The sequence below is a fragment of the Carassius gibelio genome, chromosome B22, assembly GCF_023724105.1.
Source record: "Carassius gibelio isolate Cgi1373 ecotype wild population from Czech Republic chromosome B22, carGib1.2-hapl.c, whole genome shotgun sequence".
Lineage (NCBI taxonomy): Eukaryota > Metazoa > Chordata > Actinopteri > Cypriniformes > Cyprinidae > Carassius > Carassius gibelio.
Genome location: NC_068417.1, coordinates 18,123,791 through 18,140,682, shown reverse-complemented (window position 1 = coordinate 18,140,682; position 16,892 = coordinate 18,123,791). Strand labels below are relative to the sequence as shown.

Sequence of the window (16,892 nt, the reverse complement as noted above, 5' to 3'; positions counted from 1 at the left end):
ACAGATGATACTTTGACTTCAGTTTCATCACACACACTTTTTTGATCTTTATTTACAGAAATGTATTTTATTTTAAGTAAAGCAGCCAATACTATAAAATGTGTTATAATAAAAAAGACAAATATATAATTAAAAATGAAGGTTAGTGCAAATGATGCCATAATGTTCTACTCACGAAAGATTGTAACATTAAAACGTTCATATTTTGTCTCTTCTCCGACAACTGTGAGATGATAAAGTCCAGAGTCAGTGGTTCTGGTGTTTGTGATGGTCAGAGTTCCAGTCTGATCCAGCTTCAGTCTGTTTCTGAATCTCCAACCAGCACTATCACAGATTGAGATTGATTGTGTGAATCTGTTAAATTCAGCTATTCTTGTGCTTCCGAACATCCACTGTATCAACAAATATGTCTGTACTTCAGAAACATCAGTGTTTAGAGTGACAGGATCTCCCATCATCACTGATATTCTCTCCACTGCATCAGTCACATCTAGAAAACAAACAGAAATATATTTGGTCACAGACTAAAGGCCTTAACGATAATTTATACATAAAATGTCATAATAAGGATGTCCAGTATAATTTAACCCAAACGTTTATCAGTATCTTTAAGAAAATATAGACAAAAATTGAGGCTCTGGGGCATACATAGCCTATTAAATCCCTGAGATTTGGCCCCAATCTGGAATACAATGTGTAATAAATATAATTTATAAGGTCTGTGCTGTTGAAGAGCATTTACAAGACTGCAGAACTGCAGACTGCAGCTATTTTGGGTTGTTCTGAAATGATTTGTTCCTCATTAACTGACACATGCAATTCTTCTTTTTGAGTGTCACCTGATATTTCTTCTGCACTCGTTTTTGCGTGCTAAAAGAAGTGAAACATAGCACTCACTCTGTGGATGAACTGATTCAGATCATTTGTTTTTCCCTGAATCTAAAAATTCTTATACAGTGTACATTATTTGCTCTGGTTCTTTTTTCCAATGATTTTGTTACATAGTGTTTGATGCTGTCATCTGTTGAACGCTGCTCAAGTAGCTGGACTTGAATTTGTCCCAGAAACTAAATAATAAATTATAAATAAAATATTTTAAAACAAGACCCAGAGCAACTTTCATTTTTATATTCAGGAACAAACAATATGTAAAATTAGCAACACTAGAGCAGATATTGCAAGCGAATTCTCAAAGCTGGCTAATAATGCATTGCAAATATATTCCGAGCTGCTAAAAGGGCTTGCCAAATTCTACACCTCTGTGGAGTTTTTTTCATGATAGTTGTTAGTAGTATCTAATGATAACATCTTAATCATTATCAATATAATTCTATTATCTAAAGGTGGCCCCATCCCCGTTTTTGTATTTTTCTCTGCTCATATTTGAACATTCATTTATCTGTATAATGAGTGTGTTGTGGGTCTGTTTTATTGGTTATTCTCTCCCCTCGAGGAGGGGGCATTGTTCATGACACTTTAAACGTCGGTAGAATATAAAAGAGTCGCCATTCAGTGGACCCACCTCTGCGCTGACATCTCTCAGTTGTTGTTGTTTTTAAATATTATTTCTTAACGTTTATGTCAGTCGGTTTGTGTGCAGATCAGAAACAACGACGACTCTGCAGAACCGAGTGACATAAATTATCTCCATACAGATCGTCTTTATCAATTCAGATTCTCCACAGGTCTTCAGCAACATGCAGAACATGTTATGTTTTTTTCTATTCATATTATTCATAAACGGTAAGTGATTTTCTGTATGTACAGGATATCTTTCAGTTTCATTTTTAGATATCATACCGCAGTATAATTATTAGTTCTGAAATAAATAAATGTCAAACGACGCCGACGAAGAGGCGTCTAATAATGATTATGAATAATGAATAATGTGGCAAACTGCGTGATAAATGGTAATTTACCGATTTGAATCAGTTGTCGTAAAATGTTCGCATTCATACGCACATACTAAACGATCTCTACACAGTTTATCCATACAATAAATAAATAAATAAATACAATTGTTGTAATTCATAGTATGCTATTTCTGTGATTTGTTAATTTACAGGTTCTAACCAATTTTACTATAGGCTACCCCCGTTCCTGACATATGGGAAAGGGCTTGTTGTAGAGTCTGAACTAATGGTTTTTGCTCTAGGTGTGTCTGGTTCGGATGAATCTGAGTCCGTGATGGAGGGAGATTCCGTCACTCTACACACTAATCTTACTGAAATACAGAACGATGATACCATACTGTGGATGTTTGGACCTAAAGACTCTGTCGTATCTCAAATAACGAGAAAGGCAGGGTTGACCTCATTTTTTGTGACCGATGATGAGAGATTCAGAGGCAGATTGAGGGTGGACCAAAAGACTGGCTCTCTCACCATCAGAAACACCAGAATCAGACACTCAGGAAAATATAAACTATCCGTCTCAAGAGAACAGACTACAATAAAGATATTCAATGTTACTGTCTTTGGTGAGTATCTCAAGTTTTTCAATATAAAAACGTTCCATACAGCTTACATTAACGCTCTATTTGTTAATAGCCTGTCAGCCTATTTATTATATATATAGATATAGATATAGATATAGATATAGATATAGAATGTGACATGTAGTCTATTTCTTAACATTTGTAAGTCCGGCCTAGCTTTACAATAATTAATTTAGGCTACTTAAAGAGATAGTTCACCCAAAAATGAAATTTATGTTATTAACTAATTAGTATTAATTGATTCATCCTATGTCACTCAAAACACATACGAGATCTTTACAACATAAATTCGATATTAATGAAATCTGAGAAAATTCTGATATTTTATTTATTTATATATTTATGCAAAAGAAGCACTTTATAAAACTGAGGATAAACTACTGAAGTCCCTTGGATTACTTTAATAAAGTCTTTACCACTCATCTGGGCTGCATTTCCAGATAACGCTGTCTCTTAGCGTGCTATGAAGAATCTAAAGGTATGCCTTGAATAAATGTGTACCATTTCTAGGTATGTTCCCCGATCTATACCTTTAGGAGGTTGTTTAAGATATGCCTTCTTCCGCGCGACGTTACCAGGTGCTGTCCATGGCGGTGGTGCTGAATTGGTTGTTAGCCTATTAATGGCTCGAGAATCGATTATTTATTTTATGCATGGACTGCTTCACTGTGTTATGTGAGAGAACGGTGTTCTTTATAAAAGAAGTATTGATTTTAAATAAAGACACGAACTCTTTATTGTAAGAACGTAACGGACTTGCAAGAAAATTTCGCTTTACAACATTCATCACGTCAGGAAAGAAAACCAAGAAAGAAAAAATATATATGCCCAAAGCACCTCCCAATGGTCAACACATAAAATACAAGAAAAAAAATCGTACAGAAGACACAGCTTTATAATTTAACAGCTTTTAACAGAAGAGAGAAGAACAAGAATAAATCTTTTATTTTATTTTTATACAATTTTATTCGATTTTATATAATTTTGAAATGAGTATGGAAGTCCATTTCCACCACAGTTGAGAAAAATATAATTATGACTTACAGAATTATATTTTTCTCAACTGTGGTGGAAATGGGCTTCCATATCCATACGTACTCATTTCAAAATTATTTAAAATCGAATAAAATTATATAAACAACTAAATAAACGATTTATTCTTCTTAATGGGAAACTTTCTCATAATAATGACTTAGTTTCTCGTAATAATGAGTAATTTTCTCGAAATAATGTCTTAATCCACAAAATAAATAAATAAATAAACAACACAAGTGTGACGGCAGCGACATCTGTTGGTCAAAGCCATGCAGGAGCACCGCACACATTGCTTGTTCTGTAATCTCAAGTGTGCAATGCTATAATCTCTCATTGTCCAATACAGTGGATGTCATGCACCAAAGAGTAAAATTCTGCCTATGTAGCTGTTTAAAAATAGAATATATTGACAAAAAAAAAAATTGGCATGATTTTCTACTTGTTTAAAAGTAAAAAGAAACTTAAAAAAATATGACTTTGTGATTTTATAATTCATGCAGCAAAGGGTTAAGAATGACGTAGCATTAAGACGGTTTCAGGAAACGCAGCCCTGAACCTTGAATTTGGTAGTTGCATAGACTTTTCTAAAATTTTATAAAAAAAAAAAAAAATTATACAATTTCTCAGGTTTCCTTAAAATATCCTCATTTGTGTTTTAAAGAAGGGTTGGAAATGATATGAGATTATCTGTTTAATTTATAAAGTTTATATTTATGATTAAATTAGAATGTTGAGAAAAAGTTCATTTATTTCAGTAATTCAACTCAAATTGTGAAACTCATGTATTAAATAAATTGAATGCACACAGACTGAAGTAGTTTAAGTCTTAGTTCTTTTAAATGTGATGATTTTGGCTCATATTTAACAAAAAACCCGACAATTAGAATATGGTGACATGCAAATCAGCTAATCAACTCAAAACCTGCAAAATTTTCCTGAACCTTCGAAATGGTTCACTATGCTACACAATCATGGGGAAAACTGCTGATCTGACAGTTGCCCAGAAGACAATCATTGAAAGTGACTATACATACAGTATAAAGTGACATGACCCATACTCGGAATTTGTGCTCTGCTTTTAACCCATCCAAAGTGCACACACACAGAGCAGTGAACACACACACACACACACACACACACACACATTTATGCTGCGGCGAGTGATGTCTGTATAAATAATAATAAATATAAATGTACACTTTCCTAGGTAGCATAAGGATACATGTAGAGAGTAAATGATTTTATATTATACATTTAATCTCTATCTGCTAAACTTTTTCGTCTTTTTTCTAGGTGATGTTGGCAAGATGGATGAAGTGAAGTCAGTGTCAGTGATGGAGGGAGACACTGTAACTCTACAAACTGATGCTGAAATACACTCAGATGATCTGATAGTGTGGAGGTTTGGAGATAAAGGCATCCTTCTCGCTAAAATTGATGTGGAAACTAAAGAGATCTCATTAAATGATGATGATGAGAGATTCAGAGGCAGACTGCAGCTGAATCAGACCGGAGCTCTTACCATCACGAAGACCAAAACTGAAAATACTGGCTTTTATGAGCTACAGATCAGAGGCCGCGAGAGCTCCCAGAGATTCCTTCTTTCTGTCATTGGTGAGTAACTCTGAGTCTGTAAAGATCAATGTAATGATGACATACAGTATAATGATATCACTTGGATTTATCACTTCTCCCATAATAATATTACATAATTGTATCAGATTAAAATACCACACATTTACTCACTAGCTGACTGTCATCTTTAACTGTTGCAGGTCCATGGCTGTCTCCAGGTCTTATAGCTGGAATTGTTGTTACTATTTTGCTGGTGGCTGCTGTTCTGGCTGCTGTTGTGATTTACTATCGCCGCAAGATCTCTATACTAGAAAAAAAACGGTGTAAGTGTTACAGCTGATGCAGCAGCTTCATTATGCTACAGTAGATCATTATTTTAAGATTTCTGTTTCATTGTCCTGCAATAATTAACAAAGTCTTATTGTCAAACATTAAGATGAACAAAACAACAACCAAATCCAGCTCATATTACTTAGTTTAATGTGCATGTACTTAGTATCAGATGGAAATATTGCTGGTTTTTTATTCCCATAGCTATTTTTCTTTTCTTTTCTTTCTTCTGTCATTCAGACATTAAACACCACTGATACAGCAACTTCCAACACAAAAATGAAAATAATATGAAATGTAAACTTTTTGTTCACCTTTTTGAAACACAAATTAAGAGTTTTTTTATAGAATCTGTAATTTTTTCTCTACCTCTTTGTCACTTTTAAAAAGTTAATGGAGATTGTAAAACTAATCCATATGAATCGAGCGGTTTAGTCCAAATATTCAGAAGAGACTTGATTGCTTTATATGATGAACAGGTTGAATTTAAGCAAGCCACACTAGCTATTGTTTCATCTAAAATAAAAAAATTAAAATAAATAACAATTCTATGGAGAACAAAAGCAGATGTTTGACAGAATGCCGATGCTGCTCCTCATCAGTCAAGCTGTAAAAAGGGAAAGTGTTATTAATGAACCATACTTATATGTATCCCATAATATGCCATAATTCACTAACACATGTGTAAGTCACAAGTAAGTCTATGTAAGTCTTAACCTTCAAGTCTCAAGCAAGTCCAAGTCAATTTTTTTGTGAGAATCAAGCAAGTCAAGTCACTGCTTTTGTCAAGCAATTCAAGTCAAGTCATAGCTTGGGTCAAGCAAGTCACTGTCAAGTCATACAGATGTTTGATGATTTAACTGAATTTATGTATTAAAACAACTCAAAACTACAGTAGTTATAGACTACGGGAGTTTTATATAAAACAAAACAAAACTGCAATATGCAAAAAATAACTGCAGTACATTGAAGTATCACTGCAATAAAACTGCAGTACAATGAAGTATATAACTGCAGTTCATTAAAGTTCAACAGCTGTAAAACTTCAATCCAATTAAGTGAATAATAAATTAAAGATACAATATCACTGCAATAATTATTTTTAATGAGTTTTTGCACTGGCTACCAAAAGCTGCGTACATAAAATTCAAGGCATCTTGAAACTTGCGTTCTGCAAGTGAACATCGGTTGATTGTGCCATCCCAAAGAAGCACAAAGTTACTTTTACTGACTTTTAAATTAAATGTTCCCTCCTGGTGGAATGACCTTCCCAACTCAAGCAGCTGATTCCTTAGCCATCTTCAAGAATCGGCTTAAAACACATCTCTTCTTTATTTGACCCTCTAACTCTAGTACTATTCTAATACTGAATCTAACTAGCTTTCTAATCTTTTTGTATTCTATCTGTTTTCTTTCAATTTATTATACAATTAAAAAAAAGACCTCTTACACTAGATTGCTCTTTTCTTTTTGTATTCTATCTGTTTTCTTTTTATTTATTTGCTACGTGTACTGTGTTAACCTAACTCAGACTTGTTACACTGTAGAAGTTATATATCATTGCTCTTTTTGTTGTTTTGATTGCTTCCACTGTCCGCATTTGTAAGTCGCTTTGGATAAAAGCGTCTGCTAAATGAATAAATGTAAATGTGTAAATGCAGTTCAGTGATATGCCAAAATGCATGTGAAGATTTCAGATGCAAAAACTTCTAAGTCTGTCTGATTAAATTAAATGTATTTTTATGAGAATTTTTTAATAAAGCTCCTATGATTAGGTTCAGTAGTTTCACCTTAATGGCAAAGAAGTTCTTTATATTGCCATTAAAGTTTTTAAGTATAGGCCCTGTACTGCAGTTTGCTGTATTGTGCAACATGTAGCAAGTGCTGTGGTTAATTTTGGTGTAGCCAAGTTTTTATTAGTATTATTATTAGTATTATTTTGTAAAATAGACTTCCTTCAAAATATTATTATAAAATATTTTTTTTACAAAAACATTTACCTATAGAATATTTCGCCCGCACGTGATATCTTCCTTTGTGCCAACAGTCGTTGTGAGCAGCTTATTACTGATAATGGTAAATCAGCATCTTTTCTGTAGTGTCTACTGTGGGATGGATATAAAAGTATGTGGTGGGATGACCTAAGTAGTTCAGTAGTAACCAGGCGAAAGGGGCCATGAGGTGACTTGATAAACATGCAAATTTTTATTCAGACAGGTCAAAAGTATTAGAACACCACATCACCAATCTTTGATGCAAATACCCCCCCCCCCCCCACACACACACACACACAAGATAAATAAATAAATAAATAAACAAACAACAAAAAGAAAACCCAGTATAGATGGCCACAGGTTACCCAGAAAGTGAAGACCGAAGTGGCACGAGCAAAAGTGTTCTCACAGCAGTCAAGCTCACGGCAATCACACTGCAAACCTACAGGAAAAAAACAAAGATAAAGTGATCAAACCACCACACAATCCCAGCCACCTCACCACCGCCATCCACACAGTGTGGGCAACTCAGTGGCCACCATTGGCTTAAAGGGTTAGTTCACCCAAAAATTAAAATTATGTCATTAATAACTCACCCTTATGCTGTTCCAAACATGTAAGACCTCCTTTTATCTTCGGAACACAGTTTAAGATATTTTAGATTTAGTCCGATATTTTAGATTTAGTAGCTGTGTGTACGGTATACTGTCCATGTCCAGAAAGGTAAGAAAAACATCATCAAAGTAGTCCATGTGACATCAGAGGATCAGTTAGAATATTTTGAAGCATCGAAAATACATTTTGGTCCAAAAATAGCAAAAACGACGACTTTATTCAGCATTGTCTTCTCTTCCGTGTCTGTTGTGAGAGAGAGTTAAAATCAAAGCAGTATCCGGTTCGCGAACGAATCATTCAGTTCACCAAATCGAACTGAATCGTTTTAAACGGTTCGCATCTCTAATACGCATTAATCCACAAATGACTTAAGCTGTTTACTTTTTTAATGTGGCTGACACTCCCTCTGAGTTCAAACAAACCAATATCCCGGAGTAATTAATGCACTCCAACAGTACACCTAACCCCGCCCCTAAACCTAATCGTCACTGGGGTTTAGACAAATCGTATAAAATCATACGAGTGAGGTCGTGCAAATTCGTACGAATAAGCCACCTCGTAAAATAAGTACGAATTGGCCGTGAGATAGCGTTGGACTGACAGGACTCTCTGAACTGCAGCAGGAACAAACATGGCGGCGCCCATCTCACATTACAGATCATAATCAAGATCATTTAGAAAGTTTTTTAAACGACAAAACACACTAATTTACACCTATTTATGAACTGGAATATCAGATTGTTCATAACCTGGTATGCAAATTTGTGACTATTTTAAAAGAAAAAGGAAAAATGAAATAAAAGCGACCCATCTGTCATTCAGTGTTATTATAGAAGCGGTGTGTCATGTGACAAGTCTGATGTGTCGCCATGGAAACAGTAAGGGGAACGTTCTAAAATAATGGTCAACTTTAAATAACTCGCTCTGTGGGGACCGCTAGAATATTTTAAACTCAACACTGAAGAGGTTAAGGATAAAGCCTACATTTGGATGCCAAACTCCACATATATGTTAACCAACTATATATTTTATTCAAGGGTTCTGTGTGACGTGAAGTGATAAGCCAAGAATGGTGACCCACACTAAGAATTCATGCTCTGCATTTAACCCATCCAAAGTGCACTCAAACCTGGAGCAGTGGGCAGCCATTTACGCTGCAGCAACCGGGGAGCAGTTGGGGGTTCGGTGCCTTGCTCAAGGGCACCTCAGTCATGGTATTGCCGGCCCGAGACTTGAACCCACAACCCTAGGGTTAGGAGTCAAACTCTCTAACCACTAGGCCCCAATGTGTGCAGTAAGCTGAAATTAGTTTCCACTCAACTGAACATTTGCTGACAGTTTGTATTAGTGTGTTGGCACCATATCTGCATAACTGCATAATTTTGCATAACAAATGTCACATAACAGTTGGTTCTAAACATCTGAAAGACACTGAAGATAAATCCCATTATTTGTGATGCAAAATAAAAAGTTGTCAGACATGTCAGACTAGCTCTAAAAGTATATGTAAATGTATTTTGAAATGGCAAAATGAATTCTGCATTCTCTTTTTTTTATATGCTGCTGTGACATAAAGTAAAGAGAAATCCGGTGAAAGAGGGAGGTTCTGTGCGTCTACAGACTGCTGCTAAAATACAGGAAGGTGATCTGTTGCTGTGGATGTTTGGAAAAGACAAGAGTCTTGTTGCTACAAATGCTACATGGCCAAATAAAACTGGTGAGAATTTAAGAGCCAATGTGCATCTGGAAGAGACTGGATTTCTGTCTATCAACGACATCACAACTAAAGATGTTGGGCTTTATAAACTACAGATCATCAACAGCAAAAAGACCATGTGCAGGAGATTCAAAGTGACTTTCACTGGTGAGTAGAACATCTTCTATTATAGTACATTATGGTAGTCTCCCCTAACCCTAAATATTATTATTCAATAACTAATATGCCATATTTGGTATTGTGACAAGTTCTGTTAGTTGAGAGTTGACTGTGACTGTGTCTTCAGAAGTTACATTATTACACCATTATTTGACTGCAAAGAGTTTTTTTTTTTTTTTTTTTTTTTTTTTTGAGTATAAATTACTTTTATATTGAAAGGGACTGAAACAAGGATTTTTTTTTGTTTTACTTCAAACAATCACAAGACGCAACTGATAAATGTATAGACTAGCTCTGTTAAGGAAAATCCCCTTAACTGCCAATAGGACAAAGACAAAAATGTTGCTTTTCTCAGTGGACATTCAAACTGATTTTGTACCAGTGGGCCCTGTTTGAAATGGTTTAATTTGTGTGGTCATTCATGTTTATTTATTTGTGCGATTTACACAATGTTTACTTTTATTTTTTCAAGTTTGCAGGTCTCCAGGTACAGAAACCGAATAATTAAATGTAAAATAGCACGGGATAGTCTTCAATGTAAAAATGAAATATACAGTCAAACCAAATTTTATTTAGACTGTGGTTTGAAAAGGCTGCATTAGCAATTCAGAAACACACACACACACACACACACACACATAAGCAGTACATGGTGTTTGTAAGGTGCTGAATAATTTTTGGTCTCAATTATATATATATATATATATATATATATATATAGAGAGAGAGAGAGAGAGAGAGAGAGAGAGAGAGAGAGAGAGAGAGAGAGAGAGAGACAGAGAGAGAGAGAGAGAGAGAGAGAGAGAGAGAGAGAGAGAGAGAGAGAGAGAGCGACGGCCCTGCTGCCAGGTACGGTAGAGAAAACACGCTGCAGCTGGAGAACTAAGGATCATACAGCTGCTTCCTGAGTCATTGACCTTTGACTGAAGTGTAGTCCAACTGGAATGAAGCATAAACTGGCTGAGATGGTCCAGGCTGGCAGATAGTAGCAACCATGCCTGTAGTCAGGGGACCCAGCACGGTACACTGTAAACCCTAATGTTGCCTTGACTTAAAAAATCAAGTAATGTTGACTAAACATTACTTAAATTTTTGCATTGTGGCCCTGTCACTTAAAAATATGAGTTAGTTTAACTAATTTACCTTCAAAATGCATAAACTTAAGATTTCAAGTGTTGTGAGCTCAAAATAATGAGTAATCCTTTGGAAAAACTCAACGTCACTCTGTTCTTCCTTTAATGTGATTGGCCATGGGAGGGCTTCTGCCTAGCAACAAGAGAACAAAAGCACTGATTGGTGGGTTACAAAATCCGTCCTTTTGGTCTGTTTGGTTGCTGAACTACATTTCAAGAGGAAGTTTTTCTTCGTGTACTATGTTCGTGACTAAAATTATGTAGATATAAAGTTGTTTTGCATGATTTCTACTAGTAAAATATGTTAATTTAAATCCTTGTGGTACGTGATTTTGATATGGTATGATTATTGAAATGACAACTTAAGTATTTGATGAAGTGGCCCAATCATTTTCCTTTGAGAGAAAGAACATGGCAACTAAAGTTACTGCTTAACTCGTTAGACCCATACAATTCAATTCAATTCAAGTTTATTTGTATAGCGCTTTTTACAATACGAATCGTTACAAAGCAACTTTACAGAAAATAATGTTTCTACAATATTTATTAGTAGCTTATGGTGGTGACTGTCAGTTTGTGCACGTTTGACAGGATTTTTTGAAAACATTAATACAAGACGTAGTCAGCTAGACGATGAACATTATTCATGTTATTAATTAATAATTGTTATATGATGCAGTCACACATGTAGCAATAATTGTTGGTTCTGTTTGTTGATTCAGGGTTAGCATCATCTGAGGTCCTCTGAGGGTCAGCATCATCTCTTCTCAGGTGTTCTGGATCCAGACTGGAGCTTGTGTAAATCCTAATTACCACGGGATGTAAATCCCGTGGCAAAACATAGAAACAAAATAGAGACATCATTAGCATAGCTGCTGATCCAACAAACTAAAATTAGTTTAACCCAAGCTAATGAATAAAAATGCGCATTTGATCAGATGCAACTACACTCACAATTTAAGAGATACATTATTCTAATGCTTGGCGAAAGAGATGCGTTTTTAATCTAGATTTAAACAGAGAGAGTGTGTCTGAACCCCGAACATTATCAGGAAGGCTATTCCAGAGTTTGGGAGCCAAATGTGAAAAAGCTCTACCTCCTTTAGTGGACTTTGCTATCCTAGGAACTACCAAAAGTCCAGCGTTTTGTGACCTTAGGGTGCGTGATGGATTGTAACGTGGTAGAAGGCAAGTTAGGTATGCAGGAGCTAAACCATTTAGGGCCTTATAGGTAAGTAATGATAAATTGTAACTGATATGGAACTTAATAGGTAGCCAGTGCAGAGACTGTAAAATTGGGGTAATATGATCATATTTTCTTGACCTGGTAAGGACTCTAGCTGCTGCATTTTGGACTACCTGTAGCTACCTGTTTATTGACGAAGCAGGACAATCACCTAGAAGTGCATTACAATAGTCCAGTCTAGAGGTCATAAATGCATGAACTAGCTTTTCTGCATCAGAAACAGATAACATGTTTCATAGCTTGGCAATGTTTCTAAGATGGAAGAATGCAGTTTTTGTAACATTGGAAATATGATTTTCAAAAGACAAATTGCTGTCTAATATGACACCCAGATTTCTGACTGTAGAGGAAGTAACAGTACATCCGTCTAGTTGCAGATTGTAATCTACAAGATTCTGTGTAGTGTTTTTTGGTCCAATAATTAATATCTCCGTCTTATCCATATTTAATTGGAGAAAATTATTTGTCATCTAATCTTATACATTTTTAACACACTCTGTTAGTTTAGTTAATTGGGAAGTTTCATCTGGTCTTGTTGAGATATATAGCGTATCATCAGCATAACAGTGGAAGCTAATTCCATATTTTCTAATAATATTACCAAGGGGCAACATGTATATTGAAAATAGAAGGGGACCTAGGACGGATCCTTGTGGCACTCCATATTTTACTGGTGATAAATGAGATGACACCCCATTTAAGTAAACAAAATGGTAGCGATCGGACAGGTAGGATCTAAACCATCTTAGAGCCTGACCTTGAATACCTGTATAGTTTTGTAATCTATCTATGAGTATGTCATGATCTATGGTGTCGAACGCAGCACTAAGATCAAGTAAGACTAGAAATGAGATGCAGCCTTGATCTGACGCAAGGAGCAGGTCATTTGTAATTTTAACAAGTGCAGCTTCTGTGCTATGGTGGGGCCTGAAACCTGACTGAAATTCTTCATACAGATCATTTTTGTGCAGAAAGGTGCTCAATTGAGCAGACACAACTTTTTCTAAAATTTTGACATAAATGGAAGATTTGAAATAGGCCTATAATTTGCCAGTACACTAGTATCTAGTTTTGGTTTCTTAATAAGAGGCTTGATAACCGCAAGTTTGAATGGTTTTGGGACGTGACCTAAAGATAACGACGAGTTAATAATATTGAGAAGCGGTTCTTCGGCTACAGGTAACAGCTCTTTCAGTAATTTAGTGGGTACAGGATCTAATAAACATGTTGTTGGTTTAGATACAGTGATAAGTTTATTTAGCTCTTCCTGTCCTATGGTTGTAAAGCACTGCAGTTTATCTTTGGGTGCGATGGATGAAACTGAAGTGTTAGACGCTGTAGAATCTACATTCGCTATTGTATTTCTAATGTTATATATTTTATCAGTGAAGAAATTCATAAAGTCATTACTATTTAATGTTGGTGGAATATTTGATTCAGGTGGCGTCTGGTAATTTGTTAATTTAGCCACTGTAGATCAAAGTAGATTGGTTCCTCTAAGCGAGATCCTAATTTGTCGGTCACTGATGTGATGTTTCCATTACACACCTAACTGAGATGTTCTTCTGCTTGGTTACTTTAATATGATGCTTTTTATCAATTATTGTCAGTTTTTGATTGTTTCTGAATTTGATTTAGCATGTTCATTTTATTACTCATAAGCATGCTGCTTGATTCGTTCTGTACAATAGAGGTTGATATCTCTTCCATCTCTTTTTCTGATCTCTTCCATCTCTTCTTCTGGTATTTCTGGTCATAAACTTATTGATAATATGCTATAGCAATCTTGTTGATATCACATCATTATTAACCTCGATTGTTTCCTCTAAACTTTCTGAGGTCTTGGAATCTATTCTCCCTCATTGGTATTATTTAAATATCATCCTACCATTTCTGAGATTTTGCAGGAGCACACTCATATTAAAACCAGAAATGTCCTTCCAAACAGTAACCCAATGCTTTTGTCTCATCTTGCCTTGATTAATGTAATGCCCTTTTCACTGGTTTGCCTGCAAGCTCCATCGACAGATAACTCTCTCACTCTCTCTCTCTCTCTCTCTCTCTCTCTCTCTCTCTATATATATATATATATAAAACTGTGCTGCTAGAATACTCACCCACTCCAAGCTTTAACCCTAATTTCTTTATTATTATTTCTTATTATCATTGTTATTATTATTATCTCAACTGGCTTCCAGTTATACAGTATATCATATTAAGTACAAAATGATCCTGTTCACTTTTAAATCTTCACACCACATGGTGGAACAGAGGCTAGCTGGTATAGAGATATGCGGGTAAACCTTACTTCATAACATCAAGAGGTGCTCTAGTGACTTATGTTAGACTGTGGAGTGGTTACATTGGTCCCATGACTCGGATGGGAGTGAGGTTTGGGGGATGAGTGTCCACCTTCCATGCCAGCAACATGGGTTTAAGTCCCACTAAGAGTGGGGCGGTTAGGACCAGGAGGGATTTCTCTGGCTCCCTGTTATCTCTGCACACCAACTGACTCATTATGGTCTTTTGATTCTGGCTTTCTCAGTGTTCCTTGGTATCCTCAATCACCCTGCTGTGTCAATAATATCTCTTAACTTAAATCTCTACTCAAAACTCAACTGTCCTCTAATGTTATGATTTGTAAATTGTGTCTTGCATCTCATTGTTTTCTGAATGTTATCATTTGTATGTTGTGTCTTGTATGTCACTGTGCTTCATTCTATTTTTCACAAGTGTTAACCTTTTCTAATTGCATCTGTGCTCTAAAGCGTCCTTGAGCACCGGAAAGGTGCCATTAAATCTATTATTATTATATTGTGGTATTTTTTTTAATTTATTTTCAATTACCTTTTGTGTCTTGATTGAGACTGTGTCACTGAAACATCTTCCGTATGTACATTAGATGTAGCAACAGTTATTGTTTATGTATTTCTGATTCTACAGGAAACCAAATGGAGATTATTTCAGATGAAAATGATGAAGGGAATCCACATCAGGAAACGACTTCTATTTGACAGAAGACACACCCACCACTGTCTATCACTATGACATCATCGACGTGAGCACCATATACAACATCAAAATTATATTTCTATCCATCTTGTGAAAGCGAGAAACCCATTTATGTTGTTAATACAAAACTGTTAAACTGCCAAGTAAAAAGTTTCTTTGGTTGGTTGAAAGCCTTTCATATACCATTATACTTATCACACGCTTCATACCTGTTGCTCAGAATACTGGTTTGACTCACATCTTTGATACTGGGAAATCGTAAACGGCGAGTATCTGAAATTTCATACAAGATGTGGGTATCACAGAATGTGGTATTGCTTTAAAAAATGCAAGAGGTGGACAGTGAAATGGGTATTCTTGATGGTCAAACACGCCCTTCTAGTAAGTGTTTATATAGAAAAACTATAAGTAAAATCATTAAAGAGGAATGGAAAAATGAGCTCTCTCCTATGCTCATTTCACTGATGAAATATTTATAGTTGCAAAACAGATGTAGCCAGTACTCACAATTGTTGGGTTTTGGTCCAGTAATCTGGACCCTGCAACTTGACAATGACCCAAAACCTACCAGCAAATCCACCAAGGAATGGCTATTTATATGTTTGTTATGTGTTCATGGGTCAATTTTGACCCGCATAGGCAGCCATTCAAAAACAACAGTTCAAACACAACAAACTAACAACGAATTCCTTTGTTGTATGTCCAGTGTCAACATCTTGAAGAGTTTAACAACTTTTTGGTTTCAAAGTTTGTGAAAAACAAACAAACAAAAAAATATGATTAGCCCTATTTTAACTGTAAATCCCACTTGTTGAGCATAGACATAAAAATGACTTTTCCAGCTTAAATTGTTATAAAACTTGAATACTTCGGACCACAAAGTTAAGATTGGTATCTTTTTTAAAAGTGCAAAATTTAAGTTTAATTTAAGTTTATATTTAGAAAAAATGTATAGATTTTTTTAAAAATATTTTATATAATATATACATTTTACAAAACATGTTTACCCCATCATGTGAACAAGTTCTGTGCAGTACCAACCTTTTCCACTAGATGATATACAGGGACATTTGATTTCCATTTATTGTTTTAGTGTTCAGAACTACATATTTCCATAAATTTCTAGAAATGTATGAAGTAGGCATCCTATTCAGAAAAAGTTTGGGCAGTAACTTTAATGTTTGATTTGAATTCAATATCTAAAACACATAAAAACATACATAAAGAATAAGAATGTGTCTTGCACCATATCACAAATGGAAAATCTATCACTTTAATCAATCTATTGTGCTGTCATTTCTTTCGAAAACTAATTTCTGTGATTGTCTCCATATTGTATCTTCTTACAGAAATCTGAGTGAATGTACCATCAAATGTAGTTGTTATTGCAGAGGATCCTGAAGGAGTGAATGATGGAGGGGGATAGTTTAATTTGCTGCAAAAGACATGCCCACCACCTGTGACATCATCAACATTTCAGCTCATTATCATTTCAGAAACATCACTGACTGTCCAGATTCATATTCATTGTTAGTTGAGTGGCACTTTTTTATTTAAAAAATCATATTTGTTTTCTATT

General features: G+C 35.3%; 1 protein-coding gene across 1 annotated transcript; it reads left to right on the top strand.

Annotated features, from left to right (window-relative positions):
• Positions 1-1,501: 1,501 nt before the first annotated feature.
• Positions 1,502-15,483, top strand: LOC127988489 (uncharacterized). Its single transcript, XM_052591269.1, has 6 exons — positions 1,502-1,743; positions 2,156-2,479; positions 4,826-5,146; positions 5,308-5,430; positions 9,623-9,910; positions 15,245-15,483. Exons 1-6 carry the CDS (start codon positions 1,698-1,700, stop codon positions 15,313-15,315), a joined length of 1,173 nt encoding a protein of 390 aa, XP_052447229.1. The 5' UTR covers positions 1,502-1,697; the 3' UTR covers positions 15,316-15,483.
• Positions 15,484-16,892: the final 1,409 nt, after the last annotated feature.